This window comes from Mugil cephalus, chromosome 23, assembly GCF_022458985.1.
Source record: "Mugil cephalus isolate CIBA_MC_2020 chromosome 23, CIBA_Mcephalus_1.1, whole genome shotgun sequence".
Lineage (NCBI taxonomy): Eukaryota > Metazoa > Chordata > Actinopteri > Mugiliformes > Mugilidae > Mugil > Mugil cephalus.
Genome location: NC_061792.1, coordinates 6,274,920 through 6,300,566, shown reverse-complemented (window position 1 = coordinate 6,300,566; position 25,647 = coordinate 6,274,920). Strand labels below are relative to the sequence as shown.

The 25,647-nt window shown below is 47.2% G+C and overlaps 4 protein-coding genes across 8 annotated transcripts in view; 2 read left to right on the top strand and 2 right to left on the bottom strand.

Annotated features, from left to right (window-relative positions):
• creb3l1 (cAMP responsive element binding protein 3-like 1) overlaps nt 1–5,790 on the top strand; it is a 31,742-nt gene extending 25,952 nt beyond the window's left edge. For both annotated transcript variants that reach the window (XM_047576574.1, XM_047576573.1), the window contains 4 exons: nt 2,204–2,306; nt 2,420–2,582; nt 3,180–3,348; nt 3,444–5,790. In XM_047576574.1, the coding sequence (XP_047432530.1) occupies nt 2,204–2,306; nt 2,420–2,582; nt 3,180–3,348; nt 3,444–3,480 (472 nt within the window). In that variant the 3' untranslated portion in view covers nt 3,481–5,790. The remainder of the gene's footprint in view (nt 1–2,203; nt 2,307–2,419; nt 2,583–3,179; nt 3,349–3,443) is intronic.
• On the bottom strand, nt 5,171–8,889 carry harbi1 (harbinger transposase derived 1). Of its 2 annotated transcripts, none has more exons than XM_047576575.1 (7): nt 8,812–8,889; nt 8,250–8,415; nt 7,946–8,148; nt 7,331–7,418; nt 7,035–7,242; nt 6,780–6,955; nt 5,171–6,311 (listed from the first exon to the last, which is right to left on the bottom strand). In XM_047576575.1, exons 2-7 carry the CDS (start codon nt 8,412–8,414, stop codon nt 6,111–6,113), a joined length of 1,041 nt encoding a protein of 346 aa, XP_047432531.1. In that variant the 5' UTR covers nt 8,415; nt 8,812–8,889; the 3' UTR covers nt 5,171–6,110. The 2 variants fall into 2 exon arrangements, with proteins under 2 accessions (XP_047432531.1, XP_047432532.1); XM_047576576.1 differs by having other exon boundaries at nt 8,845–8,866.
• Nucleotides 8,890–9,089: 200 nt separating this feature from the next.
• Nucleotides 9,090–15,004, top strand: atg13 (ATG13 autophagy related 13 homolog (S. cerevisiae)). Of its 3 annotated transcripts, none has more exons than XM_047576370.1 (18): nt 9,090–9,256; nt 9,826–9,906; nt 10,175–10,255; nt 10,374–10,493; nt 10,630–10,676; nt 11,063–11,203; nt 11,324–11,364; nt 11,754–11,850; nt 11,942–12,034; nt 12,110–12,203; nt 12,378–12,476; nt 12,724–12,807; nt 12,901–13,010; nt 13,096–13,240; nt 13,330–13,407; nt 13,504–13,611; nt 13,761–13,889; nt 13,983–15,004. In XM_047576370.1, exons 2-18 carry the CDS (start codon nt 9,838–9,840, stop codon nt 14,058–14,060), a joined length of 1,614 nt encoding a protein of 537 aa, XP_047432326.1. In that variant the 5' UTR covers nt 9,090–9,256; nt 9,826–9,837; the 3' UTR covers nt 14,061–15,004. The 3 variants fall into 3 exon arrangements, with proteins under 3 accessions (XP_047432326.1, XP_047432329.1, XP_047432327.1); XM_047576371.1 differs by having other exon boundaries at nt 9,095–9,256; nt 9,783–9,906; XM_047576373.1 differs by lacking the exon at nt 12,378–12,476.
• A 176-nt stretch (nt 15,005–15,180) lies between these two features.
• On the bottom strand, nt 15,181–24,414 carry kpnb3 (karyopherin (importin) beta 3). The gene is made up of 26 exons (XM_047576369.1): nt 24,247–24,414; nt 22,286–22,366; nt 21,553–21,745; nt 21,367–21,469; nt 21,183–21,279; nt 20,975–21,079; nt 20,604–20,726; nt 20,399–20,519; nt 20,236–20,323; nt 20,048–20,154; nt 19,838–19,962; nt 19,663–19,752; nt 19,420–19,593; nt 19,115–19,333; nt 18,923–19,006; nt 18,707–18,839; nt 18,506–18,627; nt 18,328–18,424; nt 18,077–18,249; nt 17,623–17,734; nt 17,479–17,534; nt 17,274–17,396; nt 16,972–17,191; nt 16,654–16,882; nt 16,435–16,576; nt 15,181–16,348 (listed from the first exon to the last, which is right to left on the bottom strand). The coding sequence occupies exons 1-26, from the start codon at nt 24,322–24,324 to the stop codon at nt 16,262–16,264; spliced, it is 3,282 nt and encodes a 1,093-aa protein (XP_047432325.1). The 5' UTR covers nt 24,325–24,414; the 3' UTR covers nt 15,181–16,261.
• Nucleotides 24,415–25,647: the final 1,233 nt, after the last annotated feature.

Genomic DNA, 25,647 nt, shown 5'->3' with positions numbered 1-25,647 from the left:
ATTCTGGGCTGGCTCACTCCGTTGGCTCCATTTACTCATAACCCAGACCCCACTATTCATGTTTGGATTATCTTCAACAACACATTTGTAAAGAATGCAGCCTGATAAGCTGAGAGCTGAGTGGTCTGTGTTGCAGCAGGGCTGGAGAAACCGGGTCTCATTTTTCTCTGGTCGCTAATGGAGAATTATTATCAGTGCAACCAGGATGCTGCTATGTAGCCTAAAAAAAAAAAACATCTGTAACCAGGGCAACCCTTCAGAAAGACTTATAGCAGCGGTCTAAACTGAAATGTATCTCCTCTATAAGCAAAGACTCAGCAAGTCTTCTCTGTTATTACAACAATATGAAACCAATCTGCTTTTTTCCCGGAGTGGGTGGTTAGGTGAGTGGGTGGGTGGGTGGGGGGGGTCTGTCTCTGTCTGTGTGTGAAGGCCCAGCCTGTCATTAAAGTGGCGAGTTAACAGTAGCTTTCATCATGAGAAGCAGCCCCCTCCCTTCCCACCACATACACCGATGAATATGTTACACCGCGACGCAGGAACAATGAGTTGGCACCGAGTGGGTGAACATGAGTCGGCGCGTTCGCCCTCATAAAGTCAAAGAGCATGTGCAGGTCTAAAAAAAAAAAAAAAAAAAAAGGAAGCTAAATTTAAGTTTCTAAAAATGCTTCAAAATGCAGTTATTAGTGGTTATTTTGTTCTCCTGTTATTTTTTTTCCCTCTGCATGTCAACTCTGATTCACACCAGACCAGGCTAGCTCCACTAGTTTATTACATGCACACATCTACAATGATCTTCTTCTTCTACTCATACGCTTATTTTCAGCAGCAATAACTTGAGCACTAAATCACTGCGGTTTCACATCAAAGACTCGCGTTTATTAAAGCCGCTGAGTTCTTCGCTGCAGCCTTTGGTTCGCGTCACAGAGGCGTTAAACGGCTAACTGCTCGCTCGGCTCGTCGTTCGGACTAATTGAGCGCTCGGGCGGCTTTCTGCTGATGGCTGCTTCAAGGTGTTTCTTGCAGAAGCTGGTTCTCTGTCTCCACTTAGTGGCGGCAGCTTTCCCTTACAGCCGCCGACTCCTCATACCATCAGAACCCTGCTCTCCAGATCCAACTCACTTATCTAGTAGTTCTGCTCGCATACTCTGCTGTGCTCTTTACTTGCTTTGGCTGACTTGCTCCCGCAAATGAGATCTTAAAGTTCATTGTTTTTTCTGTAATCCGCTCTGCTTTTTTTTTTCTCCGATGCTCACAGTGACAATCCCGTTTTGCCATTCCCAGCTTTAATGCTTCAACTTCGCCAGAAGCAGCTTGAACTTTACTAAATACACTCACTGGCCACATTCCTCAGAGGTTTTGGTCCATATTGACACGATAGCATCACACAGTCGCTGCAGATTTTATCGGCTGCACATCTATGATGTGTATCTCCTGTTCCACCACATCCCAAAGGTGCTCTATTGGATTGAGATCTGGTGACTGTGGAGGCCATTGGAGTACAGTGAACTCATTGTCATGTTCAAGAAACCAGAGATGATATGAGCTTTGTGACATGGTGCATTATCCTACTGGAAGTAGCCGTCAGAAGATGGTCCACTGTGGTCATAAAGGGATGGACATGGTCAGCGACAATACCAAGAAAATGTCCCCCACACCATTACACCACCACCACCAGCCTGAACCGTTGATACAAGGCAGGATCCATGCTTTCATGTTGTTTACACCAAATTCTGAGCCTGCCATTCGAATGTCGCAGCTGAAATCGAGTCTGCTGCTGTAGCCCATCTTCTTCAAGGTTGGACGTGTTGTGTGTTCAGAGATGGTATTCTGCATTCCTTGGTTGTAACCAGTCGTTATTTGAGTTACTGTTGCCTTTCTATCATCTCCAACCAGTCTGCCCATTCTCCTCTGACCTCTTACATCAACAACTGCCGCTCACTAGAGCTCTTTTTCGGACCATTCTCTGTAAACCCTAGAGATGGTTGTGTGTGAAAATCCCAGTAGATCAGCAGTTTCTGAAATACTCTTGTCCATTCTGATGCTCGGTTTGAACTTCAGCAAGTTGTCTTGATCACCTCTACATGACTAAATGCATTGAACTGCAGCCATGTGATTGGCTGATTGGCTATTTGTGTTAACAAGCAATTCAACAGGTGTACTTAATGAACCCTTTTCTGTGTCGTCGTCTTCTTCTCTTTAGGTCTCTCCTCCAACAGCTCCAGAAGCTTCAGTCGCTGATTTCAGGGAAAGTCCTCCCCCGTTCCTGTAAAATGGCCTCGACTCAGACAGGAACATGCCTCATGGTAAAATGCTGCAAAACACAATACAACACAAACAAGTGCCATACTGGATGAACATCACAAAGAACAGATTGGGAGTGAGATCTGAGCAGTGTTTTGTACCTCTCTCTATGCAGATGATGGCCTTGTGTTTTGTCCTGGTGTTGGGCTCCTTCTCACCCTGCCTCTCCCCCCGATCGTTGCTAGCCCACACTTCCACTTTGTCCTCCTCCTCCTCCTCCTCCTCCCCTCCTTCCTCCCCGCCTTCGCCGTCAGCGGACCTCTACACCACCAGTCGGGGTAGGTCTCGGCAGGGGTGGGGGGTGCTGGGAATTTTGGTATCGATTCGATACCAAGTATATACAGGGCTAGTATCACTGATCCCACTCTGTGAAGAGTAATTTACTGGATGTTTAGAAGAGAAACTGTAACAAAAGTATCATTGTCATCATGCTTGTATCGGTCCTGTACTGATACTGGCCTTGGTATCGATACTATTGATATTAAGATCGATACGCCCAGCCCTAGGTCTTGGAACACGGTGTTAGCGTTAGCAAAGGTTAGAGTGCAGTTTCCCAGACAAAAGTTATTTGTCTCCGTGCCAACCAGGAAAGTGGACACAGGCACTTTCATTCCTTGCTGCATTCCACTTCCCTATAAATTCACTTCCTTTTAACCACTCACCCCTGGGAAAACCCCTGCCACCATGTTAAGTACTACTCCCTTCTGCCAACAAGGATCCTATGTGTGGTGAGGGAAAGGTTCAATAGACTGCAACCATAGTATTATAGGGCACATAGAGGTTAGAGTGTTACTGTAGTACAGACGTAGCATTTATTTACAAAAATGTCATACTGATGAGCACAAGAATAACAAACTGGTGTGTTTGTGTTGCAGTCCGCTCCCGCAGCCTGCTCTTCTACAACGAAGAGGCTCCGCTGGAGGAAAGTTTAGTGCCATCAGAAGGTGAGAGGCTAGAGTCAGAAGGCCACTCTCGCATCCAGGCCGGCCGATACACCGCTGACGCCCACAGCAACCACACATCTGGGCCCAACTTAGACCGGAGGTACAAAGAAAAAAAACTCCACGTATCATGTTGATCTCTGCGCACTGTGTGTCAAACAATTAACCCACTGCCTCTCCTTCCTCCTCCCTCCTCAGAGAAACGAAACCTGACGGAGTCTCGGAGTTCTTCTGACACAGCCTGACCCCTCCTCGCATGACTTCTCACCTCTGACCCCTAAAAAGCCACACACTGCTCACGCCAGACTGCTTCATATCCACAAAACCTGCCTGCCAAAATCCACAACGCCATCATCATTCCCCGCCCCCCCGACCCCCCACCTTTTAGGCAGAATCCTGGTATCCTGGATGGAGTTCTTCTCTCCTTATACTTGAATATTCTTGATTTTAAATGGACCTTCTCGTTTAGAGTTTCCATTTTTATGCACTAAAAAATTTAAGATACCAGCCTAATTCCTCCCGAATCAGTTTAAGCTAACTGAACATTTAGTGTTTAATTCACACATTTAAAAACATTGTAGCCTTAATTAAACCTTAGAACCTCCAGCCAGTATGGCGCCATAAACTCATCAGTCTGTTTTAGATTCTCCACGCAGCAAATTCATTTTTAACTTTCTCTTTCACATAACATCTCTTAACTAAGGGCTGCGTCTATGCGACTTATTTTCCTACAAATCAAAAAACAGCGCAAACGGCCCCAAAAGTTACACTTTAGAAGCTAATAATTGACTTAATAAATTAGCTTGACGTACATGACCAGGTCCACAGGTGTAAAAGTGAACACGTGCTTTACATTTTCAAAGTGCCTTCCACTCGATTCAGTTTGGTGGATTCTCACATATTTGCTACGGAGCTGGACGAAGATCTGCGTTACAGATCAAAATGTTGGTCTGTGTAAATTCAATTAGCCTGGATCAATGCAGCATTTTTTTTTTTTTTTTTGCTTTTTGGGGGAGACCATATTTTCATACCATAAAGAGGCTGGGGAGGGGGGGGACGTGACATAAAAGTATTTTTTATGGAAATTAAAAATTGTACATATAATATATTTGCAGCATCAAAAAAAAGAGCATATTTAATTTATGCAACAAAAAAAATAAATGTTTTTAAGGGCAGTTTATCTTATTGTCTCATTTTTTAAAATAATGTTTTAAAAGAAACAAAAAATACAACTTATAATATATTCAGAGCATCAGAAAAAAGAGCATATTTATTTTATGCAAAAAAAAAAGAAAGGAAGAAGAAAGACGGGAATTGTTTTGTATGCTTTGTGTGCATTTAGGATGATGGCGGAGTTTTACGCGGTGGTGCTTCATCGCGCGCAACGCTTCGACATGATCAGTGTGCGTCTTTTAACTGTAATACAGTGTTTATGTTTCACTGCTGTCGCATGGAAGCCTCGTGATTTTAAAACCTCATTTATTTGTACAATCAAATCAAACAAAAAATTGGATTTTTTTACCCCCCAAAAGCCGCGTAATCGATCGCAAATAGACAAAACACTGATGGTAAAATGTGCTCATGCGACAGCAGTGTGCGTTTGTGTATTTATTCCTGTTTGTAGAAAGTGTGTATATATTGATGAAGCCAATCAGGGGACTAACTACATTCCAGGAAGTAAAATGCCACTAGTTTTGTTTACTACGTACTTTGATTGATTGCTATGGCATTTTAAAAGTCTTTATTTCATTACCACTGAGAAGATAAAGCATGCACACAAAAACATATAATAGAATTATCATGGTTTAGTTACGAATAAAATCACTAATCCAAATTCTTCAGGGAAGACTTGTAAAGCACCCTGAAATCTTTTTTTTTTTTTTTTATCTCTTAAAAAGAAAAAAAAAATTCACATTTATCACAGGTTTTCTTGCTTTCCTTTCTCGCATCTGTATCCATTTTATTTCCAAGAAAGAATTTTATTTTCCAAGAATACACGAAAACATCATGTGACTGCAGCCCGTTGCACATCCTGTCATTCTCACTCACAACTCTTAATGCACCGATGTACATAAATGATGACAACTTAATGTGCAGTTGTTGTAAATAAGGGCCTCGTTTTTTTTTTTTTTTTTGTATTGTGACTTTGTCCAAGATTTTAACCTGTGGAATCCAGATGGGTATAAAAAAACAATAGTGGGAGGATGGAGAGGAGGGGAGGGATTGAGGGGGGGTTGAAAGAAAAAAAAGTGTCACTTGTAAAGAAGCCTTGACGACACAGCAGCTGCACACAGTTTGAATAATAGTAGTGAAACGCCTTGAGGTGCTCGATTGTTCCAAACTGAATATTTAGAAAACATTTGAATGTCCTGAATGAACAATCGGGCGCTTCACAGTGAGTTGGATTATTTGAAATGTGTTTGGATGTCTTGTTGCCTCGGTGTGTTTGTATAGCGTCCTGCATGTTCCTCCATATATAACTATGTTATCTTAGTATAGTCCGTAGAGTAGAAACCAGCAAAATATTAAAAAACTGCATCAGCAACACGGTGTCTGTGGACTTTCTTGCTTCAATTCAGGCCAAGGACCCAAAACTGATGGAGAGATTAAGTAGGAACCCCCTACCTACTATATATGTTTTACATTCAATATTAAGACATCCCTCATGTAAAATATATTGGATTCATGTTAATGTGTATTTAAATAAGTTTAAATTTGTGGGGGAAAATTAAAAAAAAATATATATAAAAATGTTTAATCAACCAAAGATTTTGTGAGACCTCCGCGGACCCCCTGTTGGACACCTAAATGAAAAATTGCATCGGTCCCAGTCTCTATTTAGTCCCTCCGACGTCAATGTGGGCTTCAGCTGAAGTGTTTGAGTATGAGCTGTTTGCGGAGCTCCTCGGCCTGGCTGTCCCGGTCCTCTGGTCTCTGTTTGAGGGTCTTGGGCTGCTCGAGGGGCTCCGTCCTCTCCAGAGTCCAGGCGTCGAGTCCAGACTGAAGGGAGGCGTTGTGGAGAACGCAGCAGGCTAGCAGGATGGACGAACTCCGCTCTGGAGAGTACTGTTTCACAGGAGACGAGAGGCGACAACAGAGGCTTTAACACACTAGGGGTGGGGGAAAAAATATCGATATGGCAATATATCGCGATACTTTTTCTTCCAATACAGTATCGATTTTGAAAGTTAAATACTGAAAAGAAAAAGTCATGTTTTGGGCATATAAAAATATCGATAATAATAATATCGGCAATATATGGTGATACTTCACCTGACTTCCGCACCTCCACCACCACTTTTTCTGTATAAGTGCAATAAATTGGAACTGGATCATGTGGATTAATATTATATTTTGACCCAATTTGTCCGATAAATGATCACTGTCACTCTACTTTGTAGCGTATTGCAACATATTGCAATATCATAATGTATCATGACTCAAGTATCGTGATACTAATCGTATCGTGAAGTCTTTGCCAGTACCAATGAAAGCGAAGCTCACGTTATACTAAAAGAGGGATGAGTTAAATACCTGCAGGTATCCTTTGGTGCCGTCTAAACATCTGAATCTGGTCTGAATGGCTCGGAACGTCCGGTCCACTATCTCACGTGTAGCCGCGTGCGCTAGATTATATTGAAACTCTGCAGAGGATTCCGGACAGTCCACCGGGGTCATCAGCCACTTCCTCAAAGGGTAGCGACCGTCACCTATAGGAAACACGCACCACCTTTTAACCCTCTGGTCTTTACGCCACAAACTAATACTGGTACGAAATGCACATCTCACCCAGCAGCCAGCCCCCCTCGACGTTCTGCAGCTCTTCGTAGAGAGCGGATTTCTCCAGGACGACGGCGTCTTGGAGGCCACCTGGCCAATGCGTCTCTGCGCTGAGCAGCAGTCCCCGGGCATCGCAGACCAGCTGACAGGCCACGGAGTGAAAGCCCTTCTTGTTCACATACGACGAGTCTTCGCTGTTTGGAGCTTTGATGGCAACCTGGGCGTGGAGGGGAAAAGAAGAGGAGTCAGGGGAGACCGACACAATCTAAAGATCAAAGGTGTTAATATGGTGGAACATAATTAACCTGAACACAGTCAAGCACCCCCAGAACCCCTGGGAATCCCGCCACCCTCTGAAACTCCTGGAAGGACTGCTCTCTGATGGCGTGATCTCTGTTTGAAGGAAAAAAATAATAATTATAAAGTGTCTTCTTCTGTAACACTAATGGAGTTCAATTAATGAGTGTGGGGAGAGACATTATATAGTCCAGTTAAGTGTCACTAAACTTCATTGCATTAGTCCTAACACTTTAAAGGGTATTTCAAAATATAATCTAAAACAATGGTCTTCAACCTTTTTCATGCCAAGGACCCCAAACTAATGGAGAGATTAAGTAGGACAACGTACCTATTATATGTATTCTGTATTAATGCTATTTAAAAATATACATTATTATTATCATTTTGCATTCATTATTAAGGTATCTCGCATACCTTTACTAAAATATGTTGGATTCATGTTAATGTGTATTTAAAGAAATTAAAATCTGTGGGGAAAATTTAAATATATATATATAAAAAATGTCTAATCAACCAAAAGATTTTGCAGCCCCTCCTGCAGTACTTCAACAGGCCCCTAGAGGTCGCGGACCCTCAGTTGAAGGCCTATGATCTAAATGTCTGAGGACATATATGTATACCTGTTGAAGGTGATGAACTGGGGAGCTTTCTCCACCAGGGCTCTGGTCACATTGGACACACATCTCGACATTGACGCCTGGCTGATCCCTATGGTGTCCCCCATAGACGTCTGGAACGAGCCGGACGTGTAGAACCCCAAAGCAGCCAGCACCTGGACCTCAGGGCTGATCGCTCTGGACCGCTGGGTTCGCCTGCACAGACCCTGACACACACAGGACATACCAAAAAGGAAACACAGATTTCCACACAGACACAGCATGCAGGGATTGGCTTGTTTTAAACGGACGATCGGGACGTACCTACCTCTCTGAGTAATTCCACCAGGTACAAGATAAACTCTCTGGGGAAGCCAAACTGTGTGAGGAGGAAGTTGTCGGACACCGAGTCCAGATCAAAGCGGTCAAGAGTCTTGTGGCCTCGACCATGTAGGAGGAGATCACAGTCTAAGATGGCTATAGAGATGGCCATGCTGTAGGGAGGAAAACATTTCAATGAATCCAATAGGGAACTAGAAAATAGACATTCTTCTTTCTACATTTCCATCTATAGCTGTGTTGTTATATTATAATCTTACACAGCACACATACTTTTACATCCAAATAATACATTTGATCATTTATATATTTATTCAGATGTTGTGTATTGCCTATAAACAATCATGAGTATCATATTATTGTAGTACAAAGATACCAGGAGGATGCTGGCACGTTGATCACCTTGCAGCTTAGAGGCAAGTCAAAACAACGAGTTAAGTAGTTAGCTATTCTAACTTCAGCAATGCCCGATTCAATAGATAACTCTACCAATGCACGTTGACGAATACTTCAAAACAAACGTAGTGCACAAATAAGGCCAGCAATCTTACATTTAGCAGCTTTGGTTCACCAAAACAACTCACAGGAACAACGCCGCGTTTACTTGCGACGCGCGTTCGCAGATTCGACACAGGCGGGAGCATGCGCAGATTCAGTTTCGATACCAACAACATTAGACATTAAAACCCACGTGCAAAAAAATACAATTTCGCTGTTAATTGAAGTTACGGCTCGTTATGTATGTGTGCCCACGCTGTGTGCTCTTTTTTCTGTACACTTTAATTTTATCGAAGTCACAACATAGTACAACGAAAGTGCCTGCGCGAAACTCCTGCTATACAAACACGTCGACATGGAGAAGATAAACAGAAAAGTAGCTACGTCGTGTACATCCGAATTAGGTCGTTAAATGTTTCGGGAACCGGGCATCGAGTGTCATCTTTGTTAAGCCGACTAGTATTTCATTAAAGGTTCTCCATTAAGGGAGCGGCTAATGTAAGTGTTGGTGTTTTGCGGTGACGTTAAAGTGCGTGTTGTTTAGCTGGGTAGCTGCCGTTAGCTGTTGGCTAGTGAGTCGTGCGCTTTCATGTCGTCGCTCGAAGCTTAAACATAAAGAAAAATACTCATTTGTGTATTTTTGTGTTGCCAGCGTGGGCACTGTGACGTGTAAGGTGACTGTCGGTTATTGTGTTCTTTAAAATGTCCTCTAAATGTAATTGGGACTGCCTCACGTCGACGTAGAGGCCTTATGTGCTATTTGCCTTAAGTAACAGTTAACTGTCATAAATAATATATTTCCTTTTTATACCGGAGATATCATTGTAATTGTATACTTTTTTTCACTTCCAGGTAATATTTATTAAATTTCTAACGAGCAAATCACTGTGTTTGTGGTCAAAATGGGTTGTTTTGATCTATTAGCTTCTGCTCGTTAATTAGCCTTTAGCTGTTGTTCTGACCAAATGAATTGGTATTTACAGTCCGATCTGTATTTATTTAATATTTCGTCTTATTTTCTCAGGAATTCAAGCTTCTGATTGTCTAATTGTCTGGTATGATTGAAGGTTTGTGGCGACATGGACAGTGACCTGAGTCCCCAGGATAAAAAAGACTTGGACAAGTTCATCAAGTTCTTTGCCTTGAAGGTGAGAAACTAGTTTCGTTGGCGTGTTTCTGTAGCTAATGCAGCGTGTGTGTGTGTGTGTGTTTTTTTTTTTAAAGCCTGTAGTAGTTTACTCTACCTTCTTCCTCATTTGCCTTTTATGACCTCAAAAAAAAGAAGAGCCATAAGGATAAACCATCACAACGACAATATTACAGTTCCGCTGCATGTATATGTAAATTTGACTGGATTGTTTCTTAGAAAGCTTTTCACTCAATGGCTTCTGTTTCCTGTTTTTTGTTTGTTCGCAGACTGTCCAGGTCATAGTACAAGCTCGCCTCGGAGAGAAGATCTGCACCCGCTCGTCCTCATCCCCGACCGGCTCCGACTGGGTAAAATAACTTCGCCTGTTGTCTTTTGCTGCTGAAGTGATTATTTAGATTCAAAATTTGCTGGCGCGTGTTGGCCGCCTCCGTCATCATCTCTCGTTCGTCATCGCTCCCTTTCCAGTTTAACTTGGCCATCAAAGACATTCCCGAGGTCACTCATGAAGCCAAGAAAGCGCTCGCCGGGCAGCTGCCGGGCATCGGACGCTCCATGTGCGTTGAGATCTCCCTGAAGACGTCAGAGGTACTTTGTAAAAAAAAAAGAGCTTTGGTCCAGAAAAACACTAAATCACAGACTAAGCATTTGCCTAACATGCAGCCAGTTTCAGCCACTTTAATGTCTCTACATTGATCTTTCTGTTGTTGTTTTTTTTTTTCAGGGTGACTCAATGGAGTTAGAGACTTGGTGCCTGGAGATGAATGAGAAGTGGGTTGATTTTGCTTTCAGTTTCTCAGTGCCGGGAGTGTATTTATACGTCTGTAATGTTTTTAGAAGGAGCGTCGGCTTCTCCTTTGTTGCTATTTCAGTGACAGCTGATCATATTCGTAACCTCCCATGCAGCAGACTCGTCATTTCATCCGTCTCATTTCCACTTGCGCCCAGTGTGTCATTAGTGTGAAGGAAAAACGTAAATGTTGAGTTAATCGGGACATCTGTGGACGAGTTCGCTGCCAGAAAGACAAAGATTTTCATTTTCATGAAAAGGAATGAACTGAACAAACAGATATTTATAAAAGAAATGAATCTGACCTTTATGTTAAATACCACCAGGCTGCCGTGTTGACTCACCGCGTCGTCCGTCTCCGTTGCAGGTGCGATAAGGACATCAAGGTGTCATACACAGTTTATAATCGTCTGTCCGTCCTCCTGAAGTCTCTGCTGGCCATCACCAGAGTAACGCCTGCCTATAAGCTGTCTAGAAAGCAGGGGCACGACTACGTCATATTATACAGGTGACTGAGCGTCGTTGCCGTTCTGGTTGACATGTCAGCGCATGACGAGATCGACTACTTCCAAGTTTTTGTTTGTGTAGTCACGTCGTGAGTTGTTTTTTCTGCCTCTCCTCTTTCCAGGATCTACTTCGGAGAAGTCCAGCTGAGCGGATTAGGGGAAGGTAACTGTAGCCGTCACGCCTTTCGCTGACATGTCTTAAATCACGGTCGCTGCTCGTGGCTCCTGCTGCCCCATGTGACTTGAGACCTGAATAACAGAGGCCTCCGCATGCTTCCTACTCTCGTGTGTCCCAGATTTACTGTAGGTCATGAAAAATTCAGGTTTTACTTTGCAGTGAGATGCTTTTGTACAACATTCCCAAATATGATATGGTATTTTTTAACGTATTATTCTGAGGAAGTTAAGGTTTCCTGAAGTAAGAAAATGAACTAACGTCTATAATTTAAGATTATCACTCAAACTATTAATTGTAAAATGAGCCCATTTAAAAAACTTCTTAACTCGAGTTAAACTCTCAGTAGTTGACATTTGCTGGTTTCTTTTTTTAAGGCTTTCAAACTGTGCGTGTTGGTGTCGTGGGCACCCCCGTGGGCACAGTCACACTTTCATGCGCCTATCGCACCAACCTGGCGTTTATGTCCAACAGGTACTCACCACTCTACATATAAAACCAAAAGGAGCTCATGCATTTCTGTTCTAATGGAGAAATTAAATTTGTCAAATGTCGCCCCCTACAGGCAGTTTGAGAGATCGGCTCCCATCATGGGGATCATCGTGGACCACTTCGTGGACCCTCCCTGCGGCGCCATGGGGCAGCCCTGCAACTACAGGTATGTGCAGGAAACATCCGGAAACGTGTTTGTGTTAAAATGAGCGACGCACATAACGTGTCTTTGTCTGTGCAGAGCTCCAGACGAGGAGGAAGGAGGTCCGTACGCGGGAGTCCAGGACTCCCAGGAGGTCTGCACCACCTCCTTCTCCACCTCCCCCCCCTCTCAGGTGACGGCGCCTCACGGTCTCTTTATCCCGCGACTTCTTCTCTCCCTTTTCACGCCTGTTTTTTTTACTTTCGTTTCACTTTCTCTCTTCTCTCTCCCTGTCTGTTTTTCTTTTTCCGTTGTTACCGTGTGGTTATCTCTGGGCGCGTGTGCGCGTGCGTTTGCGTTGACTCAGTGCGTGTGCACGCTGAGCCCGTCTCCCTCTAAACTGTCCAAGCCCCTCCCCCTGGACAGTCTGCAGCTCCCATTGGCTCCTGGACTTGTCACTCACACTGTGAGTCTTTACTGGCCACCGAAACTAGACAGAACAACCGTCATTTTTCCATCACCTAAAACGTCCGGTCCTTAGTTGTGTAGCTGTAGTTGCCACTAGACCTGTGTTTGATCACCTCCTCCCCCATCGCACGCACCACAGCCATAAACCCTGTTAATGTTTGACCCATCTCAGGAGCTCTGACACAACACTGCATGTCTGCCGTCCTCCATTATTTGTGATTAATAGTTCCTGCTTTCGCCTCCAGCTGTACGCGTCCAGATTATCCTACCAGCCTCCAGCGCTCGCAGGAGCCGCCGAGCTTTGTCACCCTGCTGCCAACCCCAACCAGGTAATAAACGCCACCATGTGTCTGCATATGTGTTTAGTACATAGAAGTTAAAAAGTGAAATATAACGGTGGGTGCTGTGTCGGTCCTCTTCAGGTGTTGCATGCTGTGAAGGAAGGCGGAGTCGTGCTGCTCCCCGCTCAGCCTCCTCACGGAGCCGACGCCCATTTGACAGCGGAGCACGGCCCCAACACGCCGAGCAGCAGGTGATTACTTCAGCTCCACTCCGCTTGTTATTATTTTCATCCGTTTTGTCTCGTAATCAAAGCGCACCGCGATCTCTCCTCCCAGCGGCGACGACGACGGCGGCATGTCGCAGAGCTGCGAAAGGCGGAGGGACGAAGGGAGGAGGAGCGTTTCTCCCACCGACCCGGTGGAGTCCCTCAACGCGTTCACGAGGAAGATCGGGGCTCTCGTTAATAAACCCAGCGCGCAGGTAAATAAAGTGTAACGTCCGCTGTTTGTTATTTGTATTTCTTTTACCCGGCTGCATTGAATCCAGCTGCGTTTGTGCTACGTACGTAGATGACGGCCGCCAGCCTGGACCTGCCCTTCGCCGCGTTCGCCCCTCGAGGCCTCGACCCGGAGGAGAACGACCCCATGGTGAGCTGAGGTTCACCGCGGACGAAGGCTAACGCCTCCAAAACGACTCTACAGTAAAGCCGTTTTGTGTGTCTGTGTGTGTGTGTGTGTGTTCAGGTTCAGCCCCCGGACTCTCCCCCCTGCCCGTCCCCCCTGCAGGCCAGCCTCCACTCTCAGGGCTCTGAGGGATCCGGGCAGCAGGACGACTTCGTCATGGTCGACTTTGTACGTAGCTCTAAACGCAGCGCGTCATGTTAAACACAAGTATCGAGAGTCCGATTAGGAGATTAGCTGATTAGCATGAAGCCGTAGACATGACAAGACAACCGTCCAGTGTTGATCTCTGAAATTCAACTGTTTCCTCTCGTGTGTAGCGCCCGGCTTTCTCCAAAGACGACCTGCTCCCGATGGATCTGGGGACTTTCTACAGGGAGTTTCAGAACCCTCCACAGCTGGCCAGCCTCTCCCTTCACATCAGCTCCCAGTCCATGGCCGACGACCTGGTAAAAAAACCCTTTACGTCGCCTCCACGTGATTGTGAAACTCCTGCAACGCTCTCTGCGTGTCGGTAACGGCCGTCGCTTTTCCCTCCGCAGGACTCTCTGCCGGAGAAGCTGCGCGTCTACGAGAAAAACATCGACGAGTTCGACGCCTTCGTGGACATGCTCCAGTAGGAGGAGGCGGCGGCGGCGGACCGAGGGAAAAACGCGAAACGTACGATAGCGCAAACGAAAGGGAGACGCAGACCGGAGGCTCTCTAGTCGTTCGTCCTGTGAGAAATACTCAGACTATATCGCCGTGTTTTCATGCGAGGCGTCTCGTGGCCGACGCTCTTCTTCCCGTTCGGTAACACTCAGCTTGTACAGAACCTCCACTTCAATGTAAATACTGCATCTTCTCCTCAGACACTGGCACACACACACACACACTTCCCTCCGGTCAGGTAGTTAAACTGAAAGTCTTTATCTGTGTGGCACGAATCAGAAATCATAGCGTTTCCTGTCTCTTCAGCCGTGTATTTATGATTTCGTCAAACTCACTGTAACTGACCCGTCACGGCCTTTCTGATCGTATTTAAAAAAAGGGGGGGAAGATGAGCAAAACGAATCGTCACATGCTTCCGTTAAGAAATAAAATAAGGCTTTTCCTTCCATTATGAAATCTTAAAGCTGGTCTTGGTGGAGGAAGGTGCAGGGAAGCGTCCCGAGCTGGTCTGGGGATTCGATGGAAAATGAAGTAACCGCAGCCCCATGTATGTTTAGAGAAGTACTACACCCCAGCGATAACACATGTCTGACACCTAATGGTTGATTGTGGAGACTTTAGCATAATCCAGTCAAATTACAGCTCCGGGAAGTTCAAATAGCAATCTTCACATATAATGGGTTGGATTTATTGCATTAGACTATTGGTTTTCTAATAGGCTGGTGAATGCTCATTGTGTACCGTTCAATGTGTAGATTTCAGGATTTTGTAAAAAAATTTAAAAAAATAAATAAATGCACATTTCTGGCCGTCTGCAGGAAGGAACCCATGACCATCGGTGTTTGGTTGAAAGCTTTAATTTAAACTTTTCTGTTGGTGTAGATGTCCTAATAAAGCATGGCTGCTCTGTTCACAAAAGCCTGATGTCTTCACTGAGCAGGTGTATGATTATGCATCATTTAACATTTAGCATTAATCAATAAAATATGTTGATTCATGTTCAATGTGTATTCAAAGACATTTAAATCAGCACCTAAGACTCGACTGTAATGAGGCTTCGTATGACTCAGTTAAAAAAAAAACATCTTCCAGAATTCTCAAATGTATTTTATTGTTGGTAGTTTTTGGAATTCCACCACATTCCTGCAGGACTTGCAAAGGGTCAAAACCATAACGCTGAGTGTAAGGTAGCATTTACAAATACTCTACAATTCACGTTCCTTCCGACTCGCCCGAAACGCCTCGCGACCAAACTACCGATTATTGCGCTTCTTTCTCAGAGTCTTCTTTCTCGGGCTTGCTACCTAAAGGGGCTGCGAAACCGTTCAGCGAACGCACCTCCTGCCCAGCGGCTCCCCCTGGAAGGCTATGGAGGGAGAGCCGCTTTAAAAATCCGTCTCAACTCTCCCAGAGAACAATGAAGTAAATTTCCTAACTATGTATATTTTCTAAAGTTAGCCACTGAACAAACATGCCGGTACTTTTTGAAACGTGGGCTCTGAGCCGAGGCGGACAGAGACTAATCCCCACCCCCTCCCCCCTCCCCTCACCCAGGTAACACTGGGAACACGGAACGAGAATAAAATAGAAATACAAAAAAGAAAAAAAAATAATAAATTCACAGGAGACAGGCAGTGATCGCCCAGTGTGCATTTCCGACTCGTCCCACAGCTCAGTCCATTAGAATGTCCCGTCCCCGCTTCCCCCACTATGGCCCCTCTGAGCCTGGCTGTCCGATGAGTTCATATTGGGCGACTTGGTGAATGAGTCCCTCCGGGGCACAGCGAGACAAGTCACGTCGGGGGAAAGGTTGGAAACAAAACGTCCAGATAGAAGACACGTGATAAGACATGGATGACTGCTTTACTCTTAATCCCGCTTCCTCGGATAAAGGGTGAAAGTCTTTAAAGGTGGATGGCCGATATCCTCCGTATTCGTCGATGTCCAACCTGCTCCCCTGGTCGGCTGAATTGTAAGTGGAGTTCTGTTAATAGGGCGGGGGGGGGGGTTTGGCGGTGGTCGGGGTAGAAGCCGGGCGTCCGTACACACTACAGATCAGAGCAGGAGGAAGAAGAGGGAGTGTATGGAGGAGATCCAGGAGCTCAGCGTTTCTTCGTGGGCTTTTATCTTTTTTTTTTTCTTTTGAAAGAGCAGGGAGGTGACGGGGGGCTCAGGCGGTGTTCAGTAGGTCCTGTATGGCTTTCTGCTGCGTCTCGTTCAGCGTTGAAACGCACTGTGTCCATAATCCAGCAGACATCTGGAACACAAAGTCAGGAAAAGTTAGGAAAGACTGAGCCCAGATGTTAACGCTACTTTTTTTTTTTTTTTTAATCGACCTCTCACCTGTACTTGACGGATGACGTTGGCGAGCCTCTTGCTGCACGCGTCTTCGCTTTTGACCGATTCGTTCGCGACGCCGTCGGCTATGATGAGGAAGATTTTAGGGAGGTTGGAGTTGTCCGGCCCGAGGACGATGGGGTTGTTGCTGCGGGGAGAGACGATCATGTTTAAAAGGCGCTTTCACCTTAACGCAACGAAAAATAATCAGGTGGCGGCATCTACCTCTCGATGAGGTCGCACAGGAAGTCGAACGTGTGGACGGCCTCCTCTTTGTCCTCGTTGAGCGGTAGCCAGCTGAGCCAGTGAGGAAGGATCTCGTTGACGTTGACGCACTCCGGCCGGAACCTCGTGACCTTCCCCACGGCCGAGATGCAGTTTTCCGTGGCGTTGACGTTTTCCTTCGAGCGGGAGTCCGGTGCTTGGATGACTCTGACCAGCAGGGGGATGGCCTCTGGAGCAAGAAAAGAAAACACATCATCATCCTCCTCCTCTTCTAGCTGTCAGCTGAGAGCAAACTAGTGAATGAAGACCAGACTGTACCTGTACAGAACTGGCGGTAGTTCTCTCCTCCGTACTGAGCCATGACTCCTACTCCGTAGGCGGCGGCCTGTCGGACCTCGGGGCTCGTGTCGCACAGCGACTGCAGCATGGGCTGCAGGAAGTACTCGGCGTACTTGAAGGAAGACGGGCTGCAGTGCTCCACCACGTCGTCGAAGATGCACAGGCCCCACTGCCTGTCGGCCCACGGCCTGTTGGGACACTGCGGGACAAGCGCGACAGTTCACTTCCTGTTCTGCTCGGGGGCCTCGGCGACACGGGAGCGGCCGACGGGAAGTACTTACGATTAGCTGGACGATGAGCTGCAGCAGCTGCTCGAACCACGGCAGCACCTTCTCTTTGTAGCTGCTGAACACCGAGTGCAGGATGTCCGAGACTTTGGTGAGGATGTACACGTCATTCTCATCCTAAAAAAAGAAGGGAACAACCATCTGAGAGGATGTCATTTATCAACGGCCGTCACGTCTTTAGTGCATTGGCGATATTTACCTCGTCTTGTAGTGTTTCCTCCACCTGCTCGTCATAGTCTTCGTCCTCTCTCTTGGCTGGAAACAGGCACAGTAAGCGTGAGGTTAATACTTATTCTGAGTAAACTGTGTTGAGCGTTATTTGATGATTAAAAAGCATTCTCACCCTGTCTGAGCGTCTGGTTCTTAAAATGCTCCTCCAGCTTCCCTTTTAGGATTCCTCCCAGCTCTTCAAAATGCTCGTTGTTCAGACAGCCGTCTCCCATCAACTCGATGCACTGGAAAGAAAATAGAAAAGGCACACATCAAAGTCAGCGCTTAAACACGGAAATACTCAAAATATCCTCCTCTAACCCCAACCCAACCCCTAACCCTAACCCCAACCCCTAACCCTAACCTTAACCCAAGCCCTAGCTCTAGCCCTAGATCTAACCCTAGCCCTAACCCTTAGCCCTAGCTCTAACCCAAGCCCTAGATCTAGCCCTAGATCTAACCCAAGCCCTAGCTCTAACCCAAGCCCTAGCCCTAGCTCTAACCCTAGCCCTAGCCCTAGATCTAACCCTAGCCCTACTCCGGTCTCCTGAATTCTTGGTAAGAAACCCGATGCTGTGCTTTATTACCTTGGCGAAAGAGTGCATGATTTCCGAGAGGACGTCCGAGTCGGGCTCGGTGCCGATGGCCTTGATGAGGGCGTCGCACATGAAGTGCCACATCTGGGTGAGGTACTCCGGCCCTCGGACCCGAGCGCACTCCAGCAGCAGGGGCATCGACTCGGCCGCCGCCACCCGCACACGTAAGAGAGAGTCAAGGAAATAGTCCTATACTGTTTGTTTTTTTCCCCATTATTTTCCACAGTCTTGTTAAAGGATATCATCATGGAAGTAGAACTTGAGTAGAGGAACCATCAGCTTCACCACCTGCTCTGTGTATTCCACAAAGCCTTCCTTCAGCTCTTTGGCGTAACACACCTGGAAAAGAAGGCAGGTCAAATGTTTTCATCCACGCCGATTTATCTGCATTTATGCGTCTTGTGGCGCTTCTCTCCTCACCAGCATCTGGCAGGCCGTGGCCTTCTCCTCCAGGCCGGCCGTCTTGATGCCGAAGCTCTGCTGGTCCCCCAGGTTCACGAACTCCCAGCCGTCGTCCTCCGATATGTTCTCCATGTCCTGGGCTACAAGACGGACGCTATTAATCCCGAGAATCCAGCTCAACAAAGGAATGTAAGCATGACGCATCTGGACTTTACTTACTGTCCAGCAGGGCCACCTCGGGCTTGATGGAGGCGGTCTTCATCAGGGGGCCCATCACCACGGGCAGGTACTGTTGGAACTCCTTCCCCAGGATCTTGCACATCCTGGCCCAGGCTGAGATCATGTACGAGATCTAAACCCCAGACGTGACATGATCAACGTCCAGAAATACAATGACACTAAAGTGGAATCATTCTGCTTCGTGCCTTTTCATACCTGAGGATCGTCGTCCTCCAAGTCGTTGAAGTCCGTCTGGGTCTTGAGGAGCAGCTGCATGACGTCCGAGGCGTCTGGCATGAACTGGTGACAGAAGAGAGGGAAAGACTGGTGTGAGTATGCTTGAAGCCTGAGCGTTAAACCGAGTGCCCCCCCTCCTCCCTCCCCAAGGCTCAATTTAAGATCTGGCACCTTCTCCTTGCCGACGGCCAGGCCGATGAGACTGATGCACTCGATGGTCTTTCCGCGCAGCAGCCGGAGCTCCTTCTGCACGGCGTTCTCCACGATGTGTTTGAGCGACGGCATGAACAGGTCGTAATACGGCACGAACTTCTCCTCGGCCGTGTCGGCGACCGAGGCGATGGACGTCACCACCTGCTCCAGGACCAGCTTGGTTCCCTTCTGGATGAGCTGAGGGGAGAAAACACATTGTAAAGACCAACTAGAAGCCGCACACGTGGGACAACAGCTGAATGACGACGGACGCCGTGCCCTACCTCCTGCAGCTTGGCGACCATGATGACGTGGAGGTGCTGCACCAGGCTGTCCAGATAAGGGATGAGCAGCGATTTGGGACAGTCCTCTGTGAAGTTGATGAGGGCGGCGGCGGCGTGAGCCTGCACCCGGGGGTTGGTCTGGTCCTCCATGGTCTGAAGCAGGGCTGAGATCACCTGACGGAAGTGACGCGGTCAGTCTTTGCAGCCGGGAACCGAATGCATACGATGCGTCGCTTCACATACCTTATCGTGGAACTTCTTCTGAAAGGTTGGAGCGAAGTCTGTGGCCATCTGTCCGATCGCGTTGCAGGCGGCGTAGCGCACTCTGGGATGCTGCAGGGGGAAAAGAAAAGCCCAGCTTAACATCTGCATAATCCCTCCTAGACTAGTCACTGTGTTCCCGTTTATTTTTCCTTACAGGGTCGGAGCAGAACAGGAGGACGAAGCTGACGATCTCCTGCAGGATGGCCTCCATCTGCTGGTGGCAGCCCTCGCCGATGGCAGACAGCGCCATCAGCCCAGCGTGGCGGTACTTCCAGTCAGCTAACGACAAACATGGGGGGGTCAGTGTCGCTCTTACGTTTGCGTCCCGTGGTGCGACTAACTGAATACGAGCGGGTTCACTCACGGTTCTGCAGCATCTGCATGATGTGCTGTTTGATCATGGGCAGGATGATCTTTCCTCCCAGGCCGCAGGCGATTCTGTCCAGAGCGCTCTCCCCCGCCACGGCGTTACTGGTGGAACACAATTATATGTATTTATCCACCGTATTTTTTCCATCTGCCGGAAGGTTTTTACCCTCCACGAAGCCCTACCTGTCGAAATCGTCGTCCTCCAGCTCGTCGGCCATGGCCCACTCGTCGTCGTCCTCCAGGTCCACCATCATAGCCAGCATCTGGGGCACTGAAGACCAGACAGATATTATTGCTTCTACTCTACTTCCTTCCAGAAACAGTGCACGGTGAACTAAATCCTCACCGCTCTGAGCGACTATCGCCGTGTGTTTCCTCAACATGGCTGCTGCCGTCTCCGACAAGGTGACGATGACTTCCAGAGCCAGCTGCCTCTGCATGTTTGTCAGGTTGGTGTCGGCGCACAACTGAGGAGAAAGCACGATGTATAGCGGGTTCTCACTCAAGATTGTTAACGGTAAAACAGGTTAAGTTGGAATAATCCGAGTCACCTTCAGACAGAGCTGCAGCGTGGCCTCCAGGTTGGGTCTCAAGTATTTGGGCGCAGTGTCTGCGATCTCCACTAAAGACTTGAGCACGGAGTCGTCTCCCTGGTAGCAGGACTCGTTCACCGCCTGGTCGGAGAAACACGGGTTAATGCTGCACATGCGTTCATTCGATCAGCAGCTGATGAATTAACGCGTCCACTAGGTGAGTCAAAGTCTTTCAGGGCCGAGACTGAAAAGATGCACTCTGCCTCAGTGAAGAAAAGGAAGTAAACACTGCAGCCCTTTCACCTGCATGATCTAAATTAGTCCCACTTACTGCTGATAATCAGACACAACTAACGTACAAAGTGATTTGATGTTGGGATCAATCTTACCTGCAGGATACCTGGCAGCAGGTCGGCGAAGTGCTTCAGCAGAGCGGTGTTGCTCTCATTGGCCAGGACGAAGGACGCCGCAGCCCGAGCTGCCAAGGTACGAATCTAGAAGGATTAAAAAAAACAAAAAAACATTTATCGTACAGTGGACACAACCGATGATGAGGGTGTGACACGAGGCAAAGTTCAGCACGTCGTAAAGTTTTACCTGTGGGTTCGCCTGGTCCTGCATGCACTGCACCAGCATGCGCTTGATGACTTCCATGTAGTGCTGCTGCTGGTTGCCAAAGATTCCGGGAAAGTTCCTGAAACACAGCGCACACAAACACACGAGTCAAGCACGCGTGAGTCTTCCCGAATGAACGAGCCGTTTGTCTTGATCGCCGGCTCACCAGAAAATGTGCAGGGCGGCCTCTCGCAGGTTGACGCTGTCGGAGTTCACCGAGTCAAAGAGAAACTTGAGCACCTCCGGCCACTGGTTGTTACCATCGTCATCTAGATTAAAGACACGCAGATTACTCCTGTTACGTTCTAAATGTGAGGAGAGACGTCGCGGGCTCGTCGCGGAGGGCCGTTACCGATGAGGTTGCGGGTGAGCTCGGCCGCGATGTCGCAGACTTTCTTGCGGATGTTCGGCGAGGCCTCCTGCTGGATGCAGGTCAGCAGCTCTGTCTTGATGGCCGTCTGCATCTCCATGGTCAGGCCCGGGTAGATCTCCTCGAAGGACGACGACAGCAGCCGCCGCAGCAGCACCGCCGCCATCTGTTTGACCTGCAGAGACAAAACCCCGGGTTCAACGCGGGTTCAGCCGAGAGCACGTGTCAAGGGGGGGGAAAAAAAAAAATAGCACAACTTCTGCTGCCAAAACACAAACGGGAAGTTACCAGATGACTCAGTGGCCAGTGAAATAAAAAAATAAAACCACACCGACAAAACCTGCAGCATCTCAAAACGGTGGAGTCACTCTCCCTGGGCCGCGCACCTCTCTGCCTGCTCCCATTTCAGGACGCTAAAAATATCAGCCTTGAAGTAAAGAAAAGGAGAGGAGGGACCAAGCAGCTGGTGGAGTGGAGTAAACATAACTGCCCAGCGTCTAAAACTGTGAGTCATGACGAGTCGGAGCTGACGGGCAGCGTTTGTGATGGCTGCATTCTTAAAATGCCATCAATGCAGCACCATTTCAAAGCTTTTAAAAGCCCGCCCGGCGGCTCTTGAGATAAGGCTGCAGGGGGAACGCAACCTACCGGCTCGGTGGAAGACAAAGAATTAAACCTGTCCCGTCACAGATGTGTCAGAGCTTAGCGCACAAACCTCCTCTGCAGCTGATGCATCTCTGACGGCCTGCAGCAAGAATGTGATCTTGTTCTGGCCTGGGATGGTGTCATAGGTCTCCTGTGGAAATAAAAAGGAATGCGCAGCGGTGAGGATGAGATGAACCATTTATTTCAAACGACAAGTTAACGTTAAACATCACGAAGCGAGTTTTAGGAGGCAACCGGTGTGGAAAACATCAAGCCACTAAGTTGCGGCTTCGGTTTGGACAGTTCGAGTTTCCAGATGTCGTTACTTTTGTCACATCGTGTTTGCCTCGCGAACACAGCCAGCAGTGGTGACGGGACTCGCTCCGGTTCCTCGGCCGTCGCGGAGCCACTCAATTAAAGTCAAACGAGAAATGCAAACACACTTGAGGCTCTGCGGGGACGCGGCCGGTGCCTCGGGGTTGTGTGTGCTCGGAGGAGGAGATCATACGATCGTTGCTAACGGCAAACAACAAAAAAAAAAGAAAAAAGGGAGAGACCCCATCCCGTTTATCATGTGAAAGGGTTAAAAAAGAAACTCGGAAACAATTGCACAAACACAATGCATCTTTGACGGGACTCTGGGCGTTGGTGAGAACACATTCGCATAACAAAAACACATGACGGGGAGGAGCATCGCTGTGGCAACAGAAATCAGATTACTTCCAACAATTACATGGAGTCTGAATGAGTGTTCAGATTAGGCAACTGTTGCGGCGCCTGAAGCCACAGTCCTGCTTCAACCAGATTCCTCCCGTCCATTAACATATGTGCATCTCTACACAACACAACTTTAAGGTTGCACATATTGGCTTGACTATTGCTCCACCCATGCCTTAAAGGGGGGTGAATCAGACATCAGAACACCTAAAAAAAAATGGCCAGGAGCTATAGTATGTAGCTGTTGAGGTGTGGGTTTAAGTCATCCACAGCTGGATCAATTCCTATTATGTGTGCAAGACAGAAAGAGAGAGTCGCTATAAAGGATGAATTCCAATGAGCTTAGCATCGCGGCAGTCAGTCTGTGTTTTATAAAGAGAAACGCTGACTGCCGGCCGGGGAGGGGAGGGGGGTGGGGTCGTGATAAGATTCAACCACCTCATCCAAAAGTCGGGGCGTTGAAGAGGGGGGAAACCGTGGGCAACAATGCGTTGAAGCGGCGACAGGCTCATCGTGATGGGGGAACATGTGAATAGGCCAAACAAATCCTCTGAGAGAAATTAATCCAGCCAGAGGGTGGCCGGAGACGAGCCCTTGTGCAGTGACGTGTCCCGACACCGAGATAATGGTGATCGTCATGAGCGACACTAACCCCAGACGAGAAGGGGAGAAGCACGTTTCAAAACTAGACCGAGTTTCTGCCACAGGCTGAAGGCCACTGTACGAGTGCTGGCGACAGAGCTCGCCTTTGAATGAACCGGCGCGATGGCTCAATTTACAACCCAATCTGTTTGTTGTTCACACACGGAGCCAATAACGTGGCGTGTTTGCCCACATTTAATTCCTTAATGCTCGCGTTTAACAGCCGGAGCCATTACGTTCAGCGCTAGCTCGCTAAGAAAACTAGCAACACTGTAGTAGCTAGTTAGCCAGCGCTACTTCCTGTACTCTACTAGCTCCACAGTCAGCTGGAGATTCAGGGAGTGATAAGCAGCAAACACAACCCTTCGCTTTCTTTCACACTGTCTATTTCAGTCACTGTGTCACGACGTGTATCGCGTCTGGGAGCTTCGCGCTGTGTCCACATTAACTACGCAACATGGAGGCAGCTAGCGTTAGCCGCCGCCGCCGCCGCCGCTGCTACCGCGGCTCGGTGTCGGCTCCACATCGCACGTGGGCTCCACCGCGCCTGACGTGCGAGCTCGCGGCGCGCGTCTGGCCAGTTACCCGCTGCTAACGTGACCTCGCGCTTTTTTTTTTTCTAACTCAGTCGCTCGCGAAAAAAACGGCGACGATTTCACCCCCGGCTCTTACCTCCGCTTGCTTCCTGACGGTGTTGTCAGGGCTCATCAGGTTGCCCAGCAAGAGGTAGAACTGCTGCTGTTCCGCCATTGCAGTGAGAGCCAAAAAAGAGAGCAGCCGGGTGGAGAAGCGGCGAAATGAACCCGGTAGACCCTTCCTCGGTCACACAACGCTGCCCCGGCCCCATTGGCTGGTTTTATCAACTTTACTCGTCGTTCATTGGAGCAGCGGTCTGTCGCAGGGGCGCACCATTGGCCGGCGGGGGCTCTCTACGCCCATTGGATGGGATCCACACAGAAAAGTGAACGCGTCCCTCTTATTGACTAAAAGCGATTTACCAAAGCGCGGGAGTTTATTCCATCAACAGTATAGAGAAACAACAAACACTGAACGCATCACAATATGTTCACACGTCACGCGTGACATTTCTCACGCTGAGTAGCGATAAAACTCGCGGTGCATTTGTAACACAGACAGTATATAAAATATATTAATAATCTATGAATGGATGAGGCGAAGGCAGACTGCTCTCCTTGAATCAGCGACGTATCAGCCAATCAGAAAATAGTATTTCTTGTTGCCAGGTAAAATAGCAGCGCCGTACACAATTGCGCACTTATTTTTTCGTCCTGAACAACGTAAATTAATGGTTAATATATATTTAATGTACTTGTACATTATCCTCACACATACCTCACTCAAAAACAAACAAAAAAACACTAAATTCAAAACTGTAGAGACAAGCTAAAGTATATTGTTGTAGTTACTGTCGCAAAAATAAGTTTACTTGAGCGTTTACTCAAGTAGCCTTCTTAGTAAAATGTCACGGTAGTTAGTGTTGAGTTTTTCCATTTTTAAAGAGAAGTATTGTACTTACTCCACTATATTTAACAGCTATAATTACCCATCACTTTACATTAAAAACACGATGTTTATGTCTAATCTTTCATAGATTAATTTGCCCTACACCTATTCATATTTTTTGCAGAAACGAGTAGCTTTACTTAATTCTTTCCCATCGTACCCTGAATTTAATGAAGAAGTGTTTGAAACTGAAACATTTTACCTTGTAATTGAGTATTCATTTGATATTGATTGGAAATAGCACGTGTATGAATATGTTCTCCCACTAGATGGCAGCAAAGCTTCGCCCTATCATCGCTGCAATGCTTTTTTCTCAATGAATCCGTTTTAATTGCGCCAATGAAATAAGACGGCGGGCCATAAATGTCAGAAAGTAGCAATCGAAGTAGAAGTTTAAAGATAAACTCGTGTCCATTTGCAAAATAAACCAGCTCTCTCAGCAGCAGCAGCAGCAGTATTTTGCCACAACCTCATTGTTTGTCAGTGTTTTCAGAACCCTTCAAATAGATCAGAAAAAATGCAAATAAGATCGCATATTTAAGAATTATA

What these genes read in the sequence shown, in the direction of transcription:
- kpnb3 (XM_047576369.1), bottom strand. Translation starts at nt 24,324, where the DNA reads ATGGCGGAACAGCAGCAGTTCTACCTCTTGCTGGGCAACCTGATGAGC. An exon ending in GCTCACCCGCAACCTCATCG is followed by an intron (nt 21,470 to 21,552) that starts GTAACGGCCCTC and finishes TCTTTAATCTAG; the next exon opens with ATGACGATGGTAACAACCAG. An exon ending in TCATGCACTCTTTCGCCAAG is followed by an intron (nt 17,735 to 18,076) that starts GTAATAAAGCAC and finishes TTTTCTTTCCAG; the next exon opens with TGCATCGAGTTGATGGGAGA.
- harbi1 (XM_047576575.1), bottom strand. Translation starts at nt 8,414, where the DNA reads ATGGCCATCTCTATAGCCATCTTAGACTGTGATCTCCTCCTACATGGT. An exon ending in CGAGGGGGGCTGGCTGCTGG is followed by an intron (nt 6,956 to 7,034) that starts GTGAGATGTGCA and finishes TGTTTCCTATAG; the next exon opens with GTGACGGTCGCTACCCTTTG. An exon ending in GCACCAAAGGATACCTGCAG is followed by an intron (nt 6,312 to 6,779) that starts GTATTTAACTCA and finishes CCTGTGAAACAG; the next exon opens with TACTCTCCAGAGCGGAGTTC.
- atg13 (XM_047576370.1), top strand. Translation starts at nt 9,838, where the DNA reads ATGGACAGTGACCTGAGTCCCCAGGATAAAAAAGACTTGGACAAGTTC. An exon ending in CTGCTGCCAACCCCAACCAG is followed by an intron (nt 12,808 to 12,900) that starts GTAATAAACGCC and finishes GGTCCTCTTCAG; the next exon opens with GTGTTGCATGCTGTGAAGGA. An exon ending in ACTTCGTCATGGTCGACTTT is followed by an intron (nt 13,612 to 13,760) that starts GTACGTAGCTCT and finishes TCTCGTGTGTAG; the next exon opens with CGCCCGGCTTTCTCCAAAGA.